General features: G+C 41.6%; 3 protein-coding genes across 3 annotated transcripts; all 3 read left to right on the forward strand.

Annotated features, from left to right (window-relative positions):
* Positions 1–8,942: 8,942 nt before the first annotated feature.
* Positions 8,943–9,905, forward strand: LOC306966839 (olfactory receptor 10T2-like; the record flags this gene model as incomplete). The annotated part of the gene is made up of 1 exon (XM_079561655.1): positions 8,943–9,905. The coding sequence occupies one exon, from the start codon at positions 8,943–8,945 to the stop codon at positions 9,903–9,905; it is 963 nt and encodes a 320-aa protein (XP_079417781.1).
* Positions 9,906–14,043: 4,138 nt separating this feature from the next.
* On the forward strand, positions 14,044–14,622 carry LOC306966922 (olfactory receptor 52E8-like; the record flags this gene model as incomplete). The annotated part of the gene is made up of 1 exon (XM_079561776.1): positions 14,044–14,622. The coding sequence occupies one exon, from the start codon at positions 14,044–14,046 to the stop codon at positions 14,620–14,622; it is 579 nt and encodes a 192-aa protein (XP_079417902.1).
* A 3,655-nt stretch (positions 14,623–18,277) lies between these two features.
* On the forward strand, positions 18,278–19,210 carry LOC306967014 (olfactory receptor 11A1-like; the record flags this gene model as incomplete). The annotated part of the gene is made up of 1 exon (XM_079561892.1): positions 18,278–19,210. The coding sequence occupies one exon, from the start codon at positions 18,278–18,280 to the stop codon at positions 19,208–19,210; it is 933 nt and encodes a 310-aa protein (XP_079418018.1).
* Between the last annotated feature and the right edge of the window lie 1,773 nt (positions 19,211–20,983).

Raw genomic sequence — 20,983 nt, forward strand, 5'->3', positions numbered from 1 at the left:
GCCTCAGATCACGATGAGACATGCGAATAGAGGAAGGAGTCCAAAGGTGAGAGAGACATAATGGAGCACTCAAGGAAAAGAGTGTCCGTCTGGATGAACGAGTGCGAGGGATTTAAACCTGAACCACAACCAAACCCTGAAGCCACAGAGGCACTACGTCACTGCACCAATGCACGAGAGAGCAGTTGGGTTGATCATGTTTCAAAGCAATATACCATGAATGTATTACTGGAAATGAAACAAATACATATTTTTCTTTTCACATTATACCTCATTGTGTGATGTTCCTCTGTGTTTGGAAAGTCCAAACAGCTTCACCAAAGTCCCTAAAGATCCTTATATTTAAAGTGCTTCACACGTCCAGACCTTTGGTGCACCGAGAAATTAAGAGCTCACTATTTTCATATTTTGTGCCTCCTCTCAAACACTCACTAACGCACTCCTCTCGTCGTGCACATTCCGTGCACGTGCACATACACATGTATCCAAAAACAAACATTGTAATTGGACAGTGGGGCAACCTGAGCAGCATGATTGTGCAGGTCGGGGAAACTGGAGCGTCTGGAGGAAACCTGGCTGCCTTCAGTGCTCCTCTGAAAGAGTGCACCACCTGTGTCCCTTTGTCCCTGTTCCAAAGCATGGTGTCCCACACTGGTCAGCTCCCCCACCTCCTCTTTTCTCTTCTTCCTGCACAGCTCCCTCCGCTCCACAACAGTCTTTCACCATCTTCTCCTCGTTTGTCCCTTCCTTGTTTCATGTTGCGCCTCTTGTGATGCCTCCCCTGTGCTGCAGGTGTGGGGGCTTTTGGTGCCTCTTCAGTGTTTCAGAAGAAGAAAGATGTGTAGGTCTTAAATGTCTTTAGCTCATAAACTATCGTTAGCTGTTTGGTTACTTTTAAAAAGCTGGGTCTTCTTGGCCAGTACAGACTCATAAAAACACAGCAAAGATGTACAAAAGCAGTATAAGGATTTATCAATGCTACTACTCTTATTGATACACCTTATCGATAAGGTAAACATGTGTCAGAATCTGACCCTCTACAGCCCTTTTTACCTCAGTTTTATCGTCCTCTTTTGTGCCTGCATATGTGTTTTATTTGCTGTTTATTTGTCGTGATCTGGTTTGCCGTTCGGAGTGTCGTGAAGACTTCAGACGATTGGGGACTGACCTAAATTGATTACTCCTCCCCACTTACACTGTGTTCCAAATTATTATGCAAATGACAATTTTCTAAGATTTTCTAAATTGTCAACTCAAATGAGAGTCAGAATAATTTTCAAGTCTCTAACTGGTAGAGGATCATTTAAATGTGGTGGAAAAAACTTCCTAGTGATAACAGTATTTTTTTCTAAAATAAATAGAGTAAAAACCTCAAAATCCACTGTTCCAAATTATTATGCAACTCATCGTTTCAATACATTTTAAAGCTTGTAATTAACTGAAAATGGTCATTTGTTGAATTTGTAGCATTAGGAGGTCATACTTACTGAAATCAAAAGCAATTTCAATCAAAAAAATATTAACAGGTCAAGTTATATTTTACCATAGGAGCCCTTGTGTGATAGCAGCTTCAAAATTCTTAAATCCATTAAACTTGTGAGTTTTTGGACAGTTTCTGCTTGGATTTCTTTGCAGGATGTTAGAATAGCCTCCCAGAGCTGCTGTTTGGATGAAAACTGCCTCCCACCCTCATAGAAGTTTTTTTGTTGAGGCTCCAAAGGTTCTCAATAGGGTTGAGGTCAGGGGAGGAGGGGGTCCACATCATGAGTTTCTCTCCTTTTATGCCCATAGTAGCCGGTGATGCAGAGGTATTCTTTACAGCAGGACATGGTGCGTTGTCATGTATGAAGAGGATTTTGTTCGGGAAAGCACGGCTCTTCTTTTTGTACCGTAGAAGAAAGTGCTCAGTCAGAAACTCCACATATTTTTCAAAGGTCATTTTCACACCTTCAGGGATCCTAAATGGCCCGACCAGCTCTCTCACCATGATTCTGGCCCAAAACATGACTCCGCCTCCTCCTTACTGACGTCACAGCCTTGTTGGGACATTGTGGCCATTCACCAACTATCCACTACTCCATCCATCTAACCATCCAGGGTTACACGGCCTCATCAGTGAACAAGACTGTTTGAAAATGAGTCTGCATGTATTTCTGAGCCCGTTACAGCCGTTTCTGTTCATCAGCTTCAATTAACCGTTTAGGGGAGGCCCAGATAGAAGGTTTATGCACTGCAGCCTCTGGAGGGTCCTACACCTTGCTGTTCTGGAGACTCCAGAGGCATCAGCAGCTCCAAATACCTGCATGCTGCTTTGTAGCATCTGTTCTCTTAATCTAATGTGCTTGTCTGGCAGAAACCTTCCATATTGTGCCTTTATCTGCACAAACCGGAGTGTGTCTGAATCATCCACAAATCTCTTATCAGTACGATGATTATGCTTAATCTTTCATGAAATATCGAAGGTTTTCATACCTAGACCAAGGCATTCAACTATTTCACGCTTTTCATCAGCAGAGAGATCCTTTTTCTTTCCCATAATGCTTGAAAATGATGATCTGCATAATAAAGTGGAACACCCTTTTTCAGTAGTTTTTCCCTTAACTGGGCTTAACCTGAAAAACTAATCATCACAGGTCTCTGAGATTAATGTCAGTGATTCATAGAGCCCCAAGACACGATACCATCCATGAGTTTCATTATTATTGTTTTTTTTTTTACCTTTTTGACACAAAAATCCAATTTGCATAATAATTTGGAACGCAGTGCAAAGCGATTGGTTGGGCAGGGACTGGCGCTTTCCTTAAAGACGGACAGAAGGCCTGGGAGGGGCGGACACAGGGGAACAAGGGCATCACAGGCAAGGTGACAGTGGGAACAGGAAGCTGAAAACTGTGGAAGGAGAAGCACGGGGCTGGACGTGGCGGAGCAGTCGTGGCAGTATTCTTTTGTAACTGTCTTTGACTAATGCGTCTCCTCCTCTCTCCTGTTCTCTCCTGTCTTCAGGTCCTCTACCATCTGTTCGAGGAGTTTGCAGGCACTGGCCCTATGACAGTGTTGGACGTAATTAGAACGTGTCCACTCAAATCAGCTTGCAGACACTCCGACGATTCTATTTACAACACGGCCTGAAGCCCTGTTGAGAAATAAGACCTGTATCTTGATTCTGCATTTTAAAATTGACAATTAAATCAATTAAAATTGAGGTCTAATTCTTAGGAATTACTATTGATAGTAGAAGAAGAAGATGAAGAAGATCTTTATTTATATAGCGCCTTTCACAGACATATAGTCACAAAGCGCTTTACATGAGACAGTTGTAGATTCACTCCATACTCAGTGGTGGAAAGCTACATTTGTAGCTTCAGTTTCCCCTGGGGGAGACTGTCAGAGGCGCTTTCGCGACTACACACATCTGCACCAACGGACCCTCTGACCCCCACCATACATTCACACACACACATCATTCATCCTGGTTTATTGTGCATGTTTTTAGTGGTAGGGGAAACCGGAGTGCCCGGAGGAAACCTACGCAGACACGGGGAGAACATGCAAACTCCACACAGAAAGGCCCCGTCCCTGGTGGGAATCGAACCCGGACCTTCTAGCTGTGAAGCGAGAGCGCTAACCGCTGCGCTACCGTGCCGCCCAAAGTAGTAGTAAATTAAGCTGGAAACCGCACTTAAGACACATACAAGGGTCTCCACAAGTATTTCAATCATTAACAAAGCTAAGTTCCTCTTAAGAGACAGACCTGATGCATCTGAAAAGGCACGAATCAATTTTAGAGCTATTACCTTGTAAATGTACATTATTGATTATTGTTAAGGTAAGCAACTGGGTGGTCAGAATAAACAATTTGGTAGAAATAGGGCATCCTTCACGGATCCCTCTTGACATAACTTCTTATATCTGTATAATACATTTTAATTATATTACGAGATTATGACTTTGCTTATATTTGTATGTATTTTCTCCACAGTCTAATGACATGTGCAGTTCTGATGAAGCCCTATGTGGAGACGAACGTCTCGCTGAAGTCTCAAATTACCACCAAGTACCTATTCCGCCGTCTTTACAGCAGGTTTTTGGCGTAAATATACGGCGGATTTTCATAAAACAAGCAGCGTTTTGCAGCTTGTGATCCAGAGAACGCTTTTGTGGAGCTTCCACGGCATGTGCGACTGTGTGACTTCGCGTTAGGCCGACCTCTGCTCTCTTCCTCTTGCCCAGTGCTCTTCGGAGAGACTGAGCGTGCGTGAGGGTATGACAAGCCGGTACTTTTCATACGGATCATATTTGTAACGTGTAATTTTTAATGGTTATGGGACGGGGTGGGTTGTAAAAATAGAACAACGTTGCGGGGCGGGTTGGGTTGGAACCTGCTCCAAATGCGGGACCCGTGGGTTGAAAAAAACCCTGACCCGCGCATCACTAGTACGCACCCGTAAAAACTCTGATGGCGGCCATTTTAGGGATAAGTTTGCCTGATTCCACCTCGGAACGCCCCCACCTCCTGGAAACGCCTCCGACCTTTTATCACCAGCCGAGTAACCAACCACTGCCCCTCAGCAGAACACCCTCCCCACAGTGTCGAACCCGATGATGTAAACAGTCAGAGTCATCATGGAGGATTAGCTTCATGTGTTGTGAACCGGAGCCACAGCAGCTCTGAGACTTTTACAAAGACACACATCAGTGTTTCTGTTACCGAAACACCCACGATTCAAACCGGTGACAAGAACACTTATTTCAGTGACTGGTTCTGCGCTGGGAATGTCTTAGGGCCTTGATGATGCACAGAGCCTCCGGAGAAAGCTAATGCTAAGCTAAACCTCGGGTCATCACATGAAAACGAGAGATATGCACGAATGAGTGAGGGTTAACTTGTAAACAATACTGAAAATTCCATCCGCGCCGTACGTCCGCGGATTTTCTAAGTTTTTTCAGATATTTTTAGGAGGGTTTGGCTGCCTAGACCTGGCAACCCTGGACACACCCTTGATTCTTCTCATTCCCAGTCTATCATGCGGTCCCACCCCTCGAAAGGTTCATCAATCAAAAACGAGTGTTCCTAGAAAACAAAGGATTTTCTTTACACAAAGGAACACAGACAAAAATGGCATACTGGACACAAATATTAATAATAATAAACTTTATTTATAAAGCATATTTAAAAACAGCCAAAGTTTACCAAAGTGCTGTACAGTAAAGTGCAAATAACAATCGGTTAAAAAAAACACGAGCAAAGATTTGAGGATTGGTGTGATGTGGTGACTGCGTTTCTTCCCTGGTAAAAGGCGGGCTGCTGTGTTTTGAACTCCCTGTAGTCGGCTGATTTGGAAATCAAGGGCCCAATGGCGCTTTCACATGTCGTCAGGAGGTCTGACTGTCCAAAGACAATCATTTCAGTTTTAGCTTTGTTTAAGCTCAGAAAGTTATTTTGCATCAACTGCTGTATTTCCTTTATGCTGGGTTTACACATAGGCACGATGCGTCACGAATTAAATTTTTTCGTCATTCGTGACGTTTGTAAAATGAACGAATGTCACGAATCACCCTCTGTTCGTGGAGTTCGCAACGGAGCGTGTCCTTTCGTGATGCGTTGTGGCGCTTCGTAATTCAACGTGAGAGCATTCGTACAGCATTCGTAGAGCATTTGTAGAGCAGAATCACTGTTTTCACGCACAAAATTGATGGAAACACAAGCTACGCCGGAAAGTACATTTTCGTACCTGTAGCAAAAGAAAAGTCACACAAACTCGTCCAGTCCGCGCTCCAGGCCCGGGACAGCACCTGCCGCCGCCGCTCCTCAGGTGCTGAAGTTGTTCCGCCGGCTTTTCTTCCTCCTGCGGTCGTTCCTCCCGATGTTTGGGAGCCAGTCCCTGCCACCCCTATTGCCCCCCCGCTGGAGAACCCCACTGTTAGCAGCTACACCATGGAGAAGTTAAGGCTTATTTACAACCTTAGACACGTAAAACAAGCGGCGATGGGCGCGGGGCAGGTGAAGACAGGCGTCTGTGTTTGTGGATTATAAAGTTTACCAAATGGAGCAAGTTCTACGACAGATCCCCAGAAGATCGAGTGCACAGTGAGTGTAGTGTTTTTATGCTTATTCTGTGGAGTAAAGTCAGCCCAAATTGTGCGGCTCTTGCACTGACTTATCTGACATGAAGCGCGTGCGTTTGTTGATGTGTCTTGATAGATTCAGTCTGCGTTTGCCCGTGTTACACATTGACAGGAGGTTGAACTGGTGTGACTGTCCCATAGACTGAAAAACTATTGTTATTCTTCAGTATATGGACAGGCCTGAGCTGGTCTATTTGCGTTTTGTTTAACCCGATTTGGCGAGAGCCCAACGAGTCAGGGGCGCACGGCGGAGCGAGACGTCCCTGCTCCGCCTCCAACCCGGTGTGCGTGGCAGGCGATCTTGTCCACATTCGCCCAATTCTTGACAGATTTTTGACAGAACGCGACAATTCCCAATAACTCGCTGCAGCTCGCAACAGCTCGCAACAGCTCGCAACAGCACGCAACAGCTCGCAACAGCTCGCAACAGCGCGGGACGCATATTCGTGACCGTGCGTAATAATTCGTGCCATTAATCGTAACAGGTCGCAACAGTTCGCGGCGGCGCGTGAAACCTCTACCCCGAATCACTCACATTCGTGATCCTCGGCCACGAATGTGGATTCGTGGCATTCGTGACTTGTCGTTGTTATGTGTAAACCCAGCATTAGGCAGTCCAATAAAGATAGCACAGAGCTCTCGGATTTCAGTGGCTGGTAGATTTGAACATCCTAGCAATGATAGGCAACGTTAAGCCTCTTCCTAATAGCTCCTAGTTGAAGCATATAATGGTTGAAAAGGATAAGATCTAGAATGCTTCCCTGGGGTGCTCCACATTTTAGCTCTGACACCACAGACATAGATTCTCCAAGCTGAACAGAAAAAGGTAGGACTGAAACCATTTTAATACAGTACTCCTGAGACCAACATGTTGCTCCAGCCGAGCTAACAAAATTGCATGGTCTACAGTATCAAACACTGATGTCAAGTCTAAAAGCAATAGGGCAGAAGGTTGGCCAGAATCAGAGATTAAAAGGAGATCATCAAAAACTTTTCCAAGTGCCGTTTCAGCACTGTGTTTCGATTTAAACCCTGGCTGAAGCTCCTCTGTAATGCCATGTGTTTCAAGGTATGACTGTAATTGGTTAAAACAGCTTTCTCTAGCACCTTAGAGGGAGCTTTGAGCTGGGCCTATAATTTGTTTAGACTGTGGGGTCTGGTTGCAGCACTGCATGTGTCAGGTTCAGACTAGATCAAGAACACCAAGTTGTTTGGAAATGAAGACAGAGATTTTAAAAGTTTAACAAGTTTTAATTGAGTAATTATAAATTACAATAAAAGTAGATTTAAAATTGCACAGTGCACCAATAAAAAAAAAAAAAACAGTTCAAATTAACAAATATCAACTCTTACACACTACTGTAAATATTAGATTTTAACTTTAAAAACAGTAGTACCTGTGTTTATTTTAGTTTATGGCTTAAAGCATTATACCTGCGAATCAGACCCTTTTTTTGGGTCTACTTTTTGTGTTTGAAGAAAGGGGCACTTAGTATAAGCGTTGTCTTCATCGTGCTCCTTTTCAATCATGTACAAAAAAAATCATGTACAGTTGTTGAAATGTGAAAACATGTAACTAACATGACTGAAATAAATAAATAAAACATACGCAAGACTAATGTCCATAAAAAAGTATTAATGAAAAGGACGTTCCCAGGGCCGTTATGTTACTGTGAAGAAGCCCCTTTTTTACTCAGCGCTCGTGCTCAATCCTCGGGTCCCAGCGCGGCCCTTGCTTCCTCCAGTCCAGGTCCCAGAGACACGTTGCACACGGTGCGCTCTCGTGCGCCTCCTGTTGCTTCCACTTCGTATGGGGACTCTCTGAAAGTACAGGGGAAGTCCCTTAGCCACCTTAACGGACGTAACTCAAGGTGCACCCGCTAGCAGGTCAATTTATAATAGAGACGTTCCTTCACTTAGCTTTGAAAGGCGTTGAGTCAAAGAACTATTAAAAAATGTAGTGGTTGGTTTCCATAAATCTTGCCAGACTTCAGTCTGATGTCTGTGGTGGCAGCCATGCTGTTTACTGTCAAAGGCCAGACTATTTACAGCATGCCGTCCAGATAAGATAAGATCAGTCTTTATTGATTTCACAATGGAGAAATTCACTTGTTACATTGGCTCCAATATCCAAGTAAAACTGGTACCATGTGATATCTTTAACTGAATAAAAAAAAATAAAAAAAACTTGAATACCCAGCCCTACTTTGAAACATACAATCGAAGACTTAGACAAGCATTCTGGCTCAATAGGCTCAGGGCTGCAAACATTGATTGCGTATGGATTGTGTTTTGTCAAATTGTGTTTGTATGTCTCAACTGCCTTTCTTTTTGTAAAAATACCTTTTAATAATTGTAGTGAAAAAGCCATTAGAAACATTGTAAAAGTCGAGCCTCAAGTAATCTCTTCCGGCTCTTTTTTCCTAAAGCGTACCCTAGAGTCCTGCTGTTGCTGCTGTTGAGCCGATTGGCTTCTCTTCAGACAGACGTCATGTTCATGTGCCGTGGAGGAAGTATAAGAACAGGAGATCGAACCTGTCTCGTTTATGAGTGTGATCTCATTGTAAACTTAAACTGATATCCCAAATCATTGCATAGAATTTGCTATTATTATGTTTTTGAATTGTCATTATTGCATTTTTCAATGAGAGCCTGGTTTTCAGGAGTTTTCAGTCGTCATTGTGCTGGTTGGTCAGCTTAGATAAGGACCGGGGTTGATCAGAATTCGTGTTCAAATCCTTGTTCAGTCCTACTTCCTTTGCTTACGTACTTAGATAAATGCGCTCTTTTCGTCAGATGGACTGAACATTGTGACCATGGCTAACCACACTCACGTGTCATACTTCATTCTGAGTGGCTACTTTAACCTGTCTCAGCTGAGGTACTTGATTTTTACGTGTGTGGCCCTCTTCTACACGATCATTGTCGGTGCTAATGTTGTACTCATTGTGGTCATCAGTCAAAGCCGGACACTGCACGAGCCCATGTGTGCCTTCCTTTGCTCTCTGTTCCTGAACGAGATTTACGGCAGCACCGCGCTCTTCCCACTCCTGCTCTTGCACATCCTCCGAGACGTGCACACCGTCCCTTATTCGCTGTGTTTTCTGCAGATTTTCTGCCTCTACTCCTACGCCACAGTGGAATTCTTCATCCTGGCCGTCATGGCGTACGACCGCTATCAAGCCATCTGCTTTCCCATGCAGTACCACCTCCAGTTGAACAATCGAAATGTGCTGCTCCTCGTCGCTGTGTCTTGGTCCGGTGCTTTTGTCATCAACATCGTTCCCATAACCCTTATCACTCCGTTAAAGCTGTGCAGCAACATCATTCCCAAAGTCTACTGTGACAATTACTTAATTGTTAAAATGGCCTGTTCCAGCACGAGAGTGAACAACATCTATGGACTGTTTGCCACTGCTTTGGCTGTGTTCTCCCCAATTGCCTTCATTCTCTTCACATATGTCCATATTCTGAGAGTGTGCTTCTCTGCGTCTCCACAGACTAAACAAAAGGCTCTGAGCACCTGCGTCCCCCACTGCATCTCTCTCGTCAACTTCACCTTCGGAGTGTGCTTCGAGGTGCTTCAGAGCCGCTTCGACATGAGCTCTGTGCCCCCTGTGATCCGAGTCTTGCTTTCATTGTACTGGCTCAGTTGCCCGCCTCTACTAAGCCCGCTCATCTACGGACTGAATGTCTCCAAGATCAGAACAAGCTGCAGAAACCTGTTCGGGAAAGTGAACATGAAAGTTGCTCTGTTGCTCTGCCTAAATAAACAGTGAACATCATAGTAGGGTTTTTGGTACGCACATTTTGTCGGACTAAAATGTGTGGTTGTTCTGGACTGTAATTGTGTAATGTTGACGATAAAAAAAACTAGATTCCATCCTGTTAAAGCTTTACACCATATGAAAATCTGATAATTCACTGACTTTGTTGTGTGTAAAATAAATAAATTAAATATAAATCACTGACCCTATTATTTTATTAAGCTGAATCTTATATATGATGAAGGAATACAAAAGATATAAATGGAATAAATACACAATTGTTCATTTTTGGTACTTCACAGAAATATAACACAATCAAGCATAAAAACTCAAACATCCTTTGTTACTTGCTGCAGTATGATTAGTTTATAAATGGTCAATAACTGATTATAAAGTTATAATCAGGCAAATTCACATGGCCACACCCCCACAAGTTTTAATATTGCCTCTCAAGGAGAAATGATAAGAAAATGGACAACTGTGTTTTAGAACCAAATAGTCCAGACATTTTATGTAAAAGTAACTGATAGATTTGACGTTACGTTGACTGATTTACTGTACATGCTCCTAGAAATAACTTCATTTTGCGAATACAGATTTTCAGACAGATTTTGCATTGGGCCCCACCTTTAACAAAGCAAGAAACCAAGATGATCTGTTATCAAAGACAGGTCATGGTTTCTGTTGTCAGCAGTTACCTGTACAATGTGATCACATTTTATACACAGCCAATGACACCATGACACGTTTCCAAATCACATAGCATTCCCTGCATCTGTTTGTCCTGTGACCCGCCTGAGAACACACGATGCCGGACCGTATCTCTCTGTAAATGTTTTTGTATTTTTATTTCTGTTTTACACATTTTGATAGTTTGGATTTATTTCCTAACTTAATTTGGAAATAAGTCAATTCCAAATGTAAAGCAGTAGTACAGCGCTGGCACAGTGGGTCGCTGCAGTTCGTGCTCGTGCTCCACACCTAGACGGTCGATTCTCACCTGGACGGGGCCTGTCTGTGTGGAGTTTGCATGTTCTCCCCGTTTCCTCTGTGCTCCAGTTTCCCCTACCACTAAAACATGTACAATAGGTGAATCCACCAGCCATGTTTTTATGACCATAAGTTTGGAGGATGGGTCCCCAAGCACCACTGCCACGCTGGCTGCTCACTGCTCCTACAGGTCACCCCAGTGGCCTTGAGGATGGGTCAAATACAGAGAACGAATTTCCCTACAGGGATTAATGAAAATAAAAGTATATCTACATATATTTTTGCTTTTAAAGTATTGATAAGAGTGTCGTTAAAGTACCTTATCGATAAGGTGCATCAATAAGAGTAGTAGCATTGATAAATCCTTATACTGCTTTTGTACATCTTTGCTGTGTTTTTATGAGTCTGCACTGGCCAAGAAGGACCCAGCTTTTTAAAAGTAACCAAACAGCTAACGTTAGCTAATGAGCTAAAGACATTTAAGACCTACACATCTTTCTTCTTCTGAAACACTGAAGAGGCACCAAAAGCCCCCACACCTGCAGCACAGGGGAGGCATCACAAGAGGCGCAACATGAAACAAGGAAGGGACAAACGAGGAGAAGATGGTGAAAGACTGTTGTGGAGCGGAGGGAGCTGTGCAGGAAGAAGAGAAAGGAGGAGGTGGGGGAGCTGACCAGTGTGGGACACCACGCTTTGGAACAGGGACACAGGTGGTGCACTCTTTCAGAGGAGCAGTGAAGGCAGCCAGGTTTCCCCTACATTCAAAATCATGCTGCTCAGGTTGGCCACAAAGGCGGCGCACTCAGTCACAGCGGCACTAACCCATCACCTAGAGGCCATTTCATTGTACAATTGTACAATGGACAAATAAAGCACTTACTTTCTTACTAAGCACTAAGTGTGAATGACACTTATACAGTGTGGGTGTAATGCTGAAAGACTACAATTTTGTTTTTGCTCCACTGGGCGTGATCGGGAAAAAAATCAGCTTTTCAAATCGCCATGTGCTCATAGTGTGGAGTTCTACTTCCATCGCAAAACATCCACATTGCAGGTCACTGTTTGCCAAGAAGGCCAGTGCTTCAGTACGGTTTTGCACAAATTTACACAAAAATGGCAAAAATGAACCAGGAACAAAAGAAAAAACACTACAGGTTTGGTGTTTAGTTTCTCTATAACCTGACACAATTTGAAAAGCAAACTAGCAAAATGTTCTCCATGTAACAGTCCAGTTGATGATAACTCTACTACAATGGATGTTATATATAAAAATATATTAAAATATAGCTGCAAAGCAGCAATTATCGGCCCTCGCCGACCACCCTGCCCAAAGCAAGGGGGTGCTGTGCGCCCTTTTGTTTCCCTCAATAAATTACGGTATTGCTTTGTTTGTTTTTTAAGTTTTTTCCTTAGGGTCTTAGTTTTAGGATTTTTGGAATGCGTCAACGTGTCCTCTCGGTATCTGACCATTTTTTTGTCAGAATTGTTTTTTTCTTTGCTGAGCACTTCCCACTTAATTTTGGTTGACATTATACAGAGAAATTGTTTTATGAATTTGTATCGCACTACACTTCGTTACAAATTACAAAAGATTTTCTAAATTGTCAACTCAAATGAGAGTCAGCCTAATTTTCAGGTTTTTAGCTGTTAGAGGTTCATTTAAATGTGGTTGAAAAAATCTCCCAGTGATAACAGTATTTTATTCAAAAATAAATATAGTAAAAACCTCAAAATCCACTGCTCCAAATTATTATGCAACTCATCGTTTCAGTACATTTTAAAGCTTGTAATTAACTGAAAATGGTCATTTGTTGAATTTGTAGCATTAGGAGGTCATATTTACTGAAATCAAAAGCTATTTCAATCAAAAACATCTTAACAGGTCGAGTTATATTTTACCATAGGAGCCCTTGTGTGATAGCAGCTTCAAAATTCTTAAATCCATTAAATCCATTTTTGTAGAGTTTCTGCTTGGATTTCTTTGCAGGATGTTAGAATAGCCTCCCAGAGCTGCTGTTTGGATGAAAACTGCCTCCCACCCTCAGATGTTTTGCTTGAGGCTCCAAAGGTTCTCAATAGGGTTGAGGTCAGGGGAAGAGGGGGTCCACATCATGAGTTTCTCTCCTTTTAGGCCCATAGCAGCCACATATCGACTCCACCCAGAACACGCTTCTGTTTCCACAAGACAACACACATTTGTTTTGCACGCAGATGTGCACGCTGTGCAGATACACCAGTTTCCTCTACTGCTAAAAACATGTACAATAGCATGAGAGTGTATTTGAGAGAGCAAGTGCGGGACAATGGATGGAAATTAGCTCATGGCTACAATCTGGTGTGGCATGTTTACATGCATGTGTCCCATGAGTGTTTATTAACATGCACTGTTCTCCACTAAAACATATACAATAGATTTCTTTCTGGGGGACAGGAATCCCCTGGAATTGAGATTCCTAATCTCAGCGGATTTTTTTGGTAAGACAAAAAAAGTTTGAAATAGTAACTTTAGTCGTTTTCTTTCTTTGCTTTTCTAAAAGGATTTTATTGTAACCCTTCAAGTCACAGCTCTAATCTGTTTTATGTTATCCTATGTCAAAGAAATAACAGAAAAATCCCTATAACTTTGCATTTGCTCAGCGGTGACGTAGCAGGTCTATTGCTGACGTAGCATGTCCACAGAGAGCCTCCTGTATGGACTAAGGACAGGATAAAAACACATCCCTCCGTCAGTGCTGCGGATCGGGGCCATGAGTGGCTCTACTCCACAGAAGCTGCTGTGAAGATGAGCAGTTCACAAACCAAAAGGAGAGCTATGGTTAACTCCACTCATGTTTCCCATTTCACCCTGGGAGCCTACTTTGACAACGGGCCTTTGAGATGGCTGTTTTTCCTCGTCATATTTTCTGTTTATGTGCTGATTCTTCTGTCTAACCTGCTTCTCATTGTGGTCATATGTGTCAACAGGACTTTACGTGAGCCTATGTACTTTTTTCTCTGTAGTTTATTCGTGAACGAACTTTGGGGAAGCACCGGTTTAATGCCTTTTCTTATGGTTCAGATGCTCAAGGACGTTCACACTGTTTCGTACACGTTTTGCTTCATACAGATTTTTTGTGTCTACATTTACGCTTCAGTAGAGATGCTTACACTTGGCGCCATGTCGTATGACCGCTACTTGGCCATATGTTGCCCTCTGCAGTACACCACTCGCATGAACACACGGACGGTCGCGGCCCTCATCAGTGTGGCTTGGTTGTACTCCTTCTGTGCTATTTTGACCGTGCAGTCTTTGGCTGCGTCCCTACGGCTCTGTGGAAACGCCATCCCCACTGTTTACTGTAATAACTTCTACATTGTGCAATTGGCATGTCAAGGTCAAACAGTGGTTCATAATATTTTCGGGTTGGCCAATCTGTGTGTGACCGTGATCTGTCCGCTGATTTTGATTTTATTCACATATCTGCGTATTCTGAGGGTGTGTTTTAGCGGCGCCAAACAGGCTCGGCAGAAAGCGGTGAATACCTGCACGCCTCACATCGCCTCGGTCGTAAATTTATCATTTGGGATGTTCTTTGAGATCTGTCAGAGCAGGTTTGACATGACGCGCGTGCCCAAGCTGATCCGAATATTACTGTCGGTATATTTTCTGGCCATTCAGCCACTGTTCAACCCTTTAATGTATGGACTCAAACTCACCAAGGTCCGAGTGCAGTGTAGGAACATGCTCAGACGATAAAGGGCTCTGACATGAGACGATATTATCTAATATTCAAATACTTTTTGGGGGACTCTTAACGGCTTCTGAAAGCACCAATGAACAATAAACTTTACACATTACGTTGGTAATATTATCAGCTTTCAAGCATATTTGCCCATGTGTTTGTGGGTTTTGTTTTTTGGTCAAATTGCAATGAAAACTGAGATGTTTGTTTCATTCTACGGGTCAATTTCCAGTAAATTTAAGACATTTAAGACATTTAAGTCATATTCATTATCGAAGTCTGCAATTGATCTGAATTTGACTTAATTGTGTTAAAAACGGTGTGAAACATGTCTAAACCAGAAAAACACTGAACTTCAATGCATTAATAAAGTATAAATGAACTTTGAACTGTACTCCTGAAGAAGTCCAAGTACCATTAAGTGTAGTACAGTACTACTAAGTAAGTCCCATAATATTTGTTTACAAATTATAACAGGGCAGCTTGTACTTCCTGTGGTTACACAGCTGAAATATGATCCCATTAGATCATAAAGTAACACATACAGTAAATACGACAGAAGAATGACAAAAGGAGATGTGAAAACATTACTATTTTACTGTTTGCACACTTTGCACACCCTGAGTAATCTTATGAAGTGCAGAATGTAGCAAGTGAATTTCTCCGTTCTGAGATCAAGGATTACCTTATCTTATAATTAAAAAGATAACATGAATTAAGAATAAAATAAAATCAATAAACAAAATACAAAATCCCGGTCAGACCTGTTCCCGGTGCGTGTTGGTCTCCGCCAGGGCTGCCCTTTGTCACCGGTTCTGTTCATAACCTTTATGGACAGAATTTCTAGGCGCAGCCAGGGGCCGTAGGGTGTCCGGTTTGGGAGCCTCAGGCATGTCCTAGTGGGAAGAGGCCTCGTGGAAGGCCCAGGACACGGTGGTGGGACTATGTCTCCGAGTTGGCCTGGTGTCACCTCGGGGGTCCCCCCAGAACAGCTGGAGGAGGTGTGTGTGGACCGGGAAGTCTGGGCATCTCTGCTGAGACTGCTGCCCCCGCGACCCGGCCCCGGTTAAAGCGGAAGAAAATGGATGGATGGAAAATACAACACAATTAGCAAAATATGTATAACAAAACAAATAGCACACCTTTAAGAAAGTACTCCTAATACTCAAGTAAACAGACATTCCATTACTTTTCATGCTCAGTTATTCTGTGTTATTTGTTGCTATAATTGTTTCTAGCATATACTGGTGATAAACTGTAATAAAGTGTTTTATACAAACATTTGACATGGTTTTAACTTTAAAAATAAACATTTTACCCAGAAGAATAATCAGATTCAAAAAGTGTGTACATTTATCCTCAAAAACACAGAACAAATATTCTGAGGTGTGATTTGCAAAACAATATCCACAGACCTGGACCTTAAGTGCGTCAGGTCGTCCTCCTCATCCCCACAGAACCTGCTACAGGGATCCTTTTCTATCGGACAGTTTTTGTTGCAATAGTTTTATAAAAGCTTTTGACAGGAATATGGAATAGGAATATGAATCTATTGTAGTTCTATAAATTGTTCTAAAGTAATTTTTCCACAAAATTGGATCATGAAATTCATGTTCAGTGGTTCCAAACTTTATGGAGGCGTGAACCCAACCCCCAAAGCCTTTGTATGACCACATCCATACCCCCTAATCTGACACACAAACACTAAAAACTAAAGAAAACAGAGAGTTTATTTGATGTGCGCTGATATCTTGTTTATTTGTATTCTTTAAAATGAACTCAAACATGTTCTGTAATCATTTAATGTAATCACATACATTAAATAACATATTTGATTTAACTTACTCATTTTACTTATAACTAGACAAACATAATGGACTTAAGTCATCTCCCAAATTGTTGTAATATTTCCAGTTTTCATTCATTCATTTAATTTCAAACAAGACTTTGTGCTCAAAAGGAGTAGGAAGAAGTTCAAAGAACTTATAGTAAACCTACCCCTTATCTCTCATTCAAGTAATCATCACATTAATTTTCCGCTATACTCATGCAGGAAACCGATGCATGTGTCTGGGCTCATGCATCGGGCTTACATGTTGATATACATTGTTTATGATCGTACAAAATGTCAAAGAATTTCATCATTTACAGTCTACCAAATAATAAAAAATAAAGGATTCATCATTTACAGTCGTAAATAAATAAATACACCATATGGTACATAAGAGTTATGCCAAGGCGCATCTCTCTTTCGTTCTGATCACACAAAAATATATATAATATCGCTCAGCCCTGCTATACCAACTATACCCAAATGTACAAGCTCCGTATAACCATGTAGAAATAGAAACTATCTGTCCATAGTCATTCACTTAAGATTGACAGGGAAAGGGAAAGAAAAAGACATGTAAACATCCTTGAAGTATACATACGTATATGTAATCTATGAACATATTGGAAACATGTGTTTTGTCCATTGTCATGTAAACTTGAACTAACAAGCTGACCTCACTTTGAGTTCACACAAAATGATTTCCAAACAAACAAAAACGTACTGTAGTCGATGCAAAATAATGCTTTAGGGTCTTAACTTTCTTTATATTTTGATATTCATATCCAGGCAAATACACACAAAAACGCAAGTGTCTGCCTGTCTAAGAATGTAATAGTAATTATGATACTTCGCTAGCATACTTTTTAAAGATAATGTCTTTACATGTTCTTTTAAAGTGTCCGAGTGTTTTGCTCCGTTTCGCCTCTTTGTCGAACTCATTCCACAGTGTTATTCCTGCTTGGGAGATACACAGACTTTTAAAGGTGGTGTGAACACAATGTTTTCTCATCACAAATTCTCCTCTTAAATTATAATGCCCTTCTCTACTGTTGAACAATTTTTGGATGTTTCAAGGGAGAAGATTTCGGCTTGCTTTATACATTACAATAAGAGTTTTAAATGTAATCAAGTCTTCAATTTTCATTACATGAGACGTTAGAAACAGCACATTTGTATGGTCCCTAAAACCAACGTTATGAACGATTGTTATGGCTTTTTTCTGAAGTTTGTAGAGTGGATCTAAGTGAGTTTTATAAGTGTTACCCCAAACCTCCGTACAGTAGCTGATGTATGGAAGAATTAATGAATTATATATGATATGTAAGGCTCTATATTTTAGCAGATGTCTAGCTCGGTGCATTACTGATATACTCCTTGCCATTTTTGATTGTATGCTTGTTATATGGGGTTTCCAGCTTACATTAAGTTTTAATAATAAAGAGTTTGTAAAGTGACTACAGCTGTGAGTAAACTGCCCAGTGAAGACAGGAAGAGAAGGCTTGGCCTCTCCTTTGGGAACTGTGAGAGCTATAAAGTAGTGTCTCTCAGTGACGGCAGTGTTGATTCTAGGAACTGCAGGAAACGTGACTTGTGTTTTTAATATTATTTCATATTATGGAACCTAAAAAGTAAACGACTTATTCTACAACTTTAAACATGTACCAACATCAAAACTGTCTCATGGACAAGTTTATTGCTTCATTTTTTTAATTTAGTTCAGGGTTTGGTCTGATTTTTGTGTCATATCTGTCGTTCAGGCAGGATTTTCATTTTATTTTTCCACTTATTTTGAAGTGACTAATAATCGCAATAGATTTATGTCTGTGAAAAAGAAAATGACCGTGAACTCCAGTCATGTTTCTCATTTCACTCTGGGAGCTTACTTTGACACCGGGCCTTTGAGATGGCTGTACTTTCTCATCCTAACATCCGTGTATGTTCTGATAGTGTTGTCTAATCTGATCCTTATTTTCGTCATCTGCTTCAACAGGACTCTACACGAACCCATGTACATTTTCCTCTGCAGTTTATTCATGAATGAGCTCTATGGCAGCACCGCATTGTTCCCACTGGTTTTGTTTCAGATTCCCAAAGACGTTCATACTGTTCTGCCTCCGTTTTGCTTCTTACAGATCTTTTGTATCTACTCGTATGTTTCTGTGGAGTTTCTGACGTTGGCTGTCATGTCCTATGACCGTTACCAGTCCATCTGCTTCCCTCTGCAGTACAGCGCTCGGATGAACTTCATTAAGGTCTTCCTGTTAATTACCTTCTCTTGGTTGTATCCGCTCGTTTCGATTCTTGTCCTTGTTTTGCTAAGCCTCCCGTTACAGCTGTGTGACGACGTCATTCCGAAAGTCTACTGTGATAACTACTTTATTGTAAAAATGGCTTGTACCGACACAAAGCTCAACAATGTGTACGGACTCCTCATCACGTCGGTTATCATTATGGGTCCTCTGGGCTTCATTTTCTTCACGTATCTTTGCATTTTAAAGGTGTGTTTCAATGGGTCCAAGGCGACGCGGCAGAAAGCTCTGAGCACCTGCGGGCCTCACCTGGCCTCCATCGTAAACTTCTCATTTGGAGTGTGTTTTGAAGTCTTACAGAGCAGGTTCGACCTGAGAAACGTGCACAGTGTGATCAGAGTGATTTTATCGCTGTATTTTCTGGCAGTTCAGCCGCTCTTTAACCCTTTGATTTACGGACTCAAACTCACAAAAGTACGAGTGCTGTGTAGGAATCTGCTGCGTTCTGCGGTCAGTTAACAATGAGCAGCAGCTATTGTGCTTTTGATCATTTTGGATCAGAAACACAGGCTCTAGGTCAGGGGTAGGCAAGTTTACTTGGCGGAAGGCCGACTTTCTTTATTGTAAATAGACCGAGGGCCGAAGCCGCTGATTATTAGCCCAAAGTAAAGCACAACACTGGAAAAAAGACCATCTTAAATGAGATAAATGGCTTAAAATTGCTTGAATTAAAGTTATTTTATGTTGAATTTGACTCGGTTTGAACTAATCCAAGATACAAATGCTATAGCGCCAATGGAGCAAGAATAAAACCCACTTGAAATCAGACAAATAATTGTATTTCACTTGAAATGACACAAAAATTATCTGAATTAAGAGAATAACTACAACTAGAGCTTTTATTTCATCTAAAACAGACCAAATCTACTCAAACCTTCGATTTAATCTGTTAATTTAAGTAGATTTATGTAATTTTTACCTCAAAACGATTATTCTTTTCCTGTGCACTTCCTTCAAATGCCAGTGTTGTACATAATATATGACCTAAGTGGGTGCATTGGCAGTATTTCTACTTTTTTTTCCCTCCCATTTAACTCTAATAATGTTAAAAGTACTCTCTGATTAGTGTAATAATGTTTCTCAAAATCATCTTGAGGGCCAGAGGTTCTGTGCTGAAGGGCCGGACTTGGCCCCCAGGCCTGACGTTGCCTACCCCTGCTCTAGGTTGTGTTTGCGGAATAGAATATGGGAAAGAGCATGTACACGCACAATATCCTAGAGGGCTGCTGCACGCCTGACTTTCCAGTTCTAGCTGTACCGGTTTGCTGAAAGTCTCTGCCCACTCATTACCCCCTTTCAACCTGTACTGTATGGTCTAAATAAATAAAAGAAAAAACTGACAAAACCAAATGTTGAACTCAGTGATTTACAATATTGCTTCATCTGCTCCTGAAAAGTGACCTTGCAAGTTGTGAAATGTGCTTATAAACTCATCCATATAAAGCATAGCAAAACTGACATCCCAAAAATGTCAAGAATGAGTTTCAACCACAACTCTCACTCTACTTTACTTAGGCTACATTCAGACTACAATGCTCATGTGACCAGTATGTGATCTCCTGTCTTGAATGTGTCGTGAAACAGCGTCGCGGATCTGGTAATGTTAAAGTTCTGGGGAATGAACAGAGCCAATAGATCAATAACTGAATCATTTTAAGAAGGAAGAGAGAGATTTTTTGGTCTCTGGACTTCTGTGGAGCAGAGGCAGCGATTTCTTTTACAAGTGCCTGAGTTGTTTTCCTGTCCACTCCCATCTTCTTTAATGCAGACTGAATGGCATCTGTAGCATATCAATGCGACCTGGCCATTCAGACAGAAGTTGCATTTCATGTGAAAACATCGTGTTGTTTAGTCTGTCATCAAAAGATTAGATACAGGTCGCGTGGGGCTCCAGCCTGCAGTCTGAAGGTATAGCCTTAGTACCTCTTTAATATTTTGTAATGAAGAAATCAGACATGGGTCCTCACTAGCCCTGCAAGTACTACCTAGAACAATATTACGCCTTCCAAGTACCACAAATCAAAACTCAACCGGAACTAAAATTGACCCAAATTGGACTATTTTAAAAAACTTTCAATCGTTTTTCAAATTGAAATCAAAAAGGAAATGACCAGAAACGTATGAAACAAAGTCACTCTAAAAGGCTTAAATGTAGAGTTTTCAATCTGATGCTAAAAGAGAAAAACAATATTTGAAAGTACAGGCTCAGAGTGTGAGTATGTCATCAATTAT

This window comes from Gobius niger (genome assembly GCF_951799975.1).
Source record: "Gobius niger genome assembly, chromosome: 1".
NCBI classification, from domain to species: domain Eukaryota; kingdom Metazoa; phylum Chordata; class Actinopteri; order Gobiiformes; family Gobiidae; genus Gobius; species Gobius niger.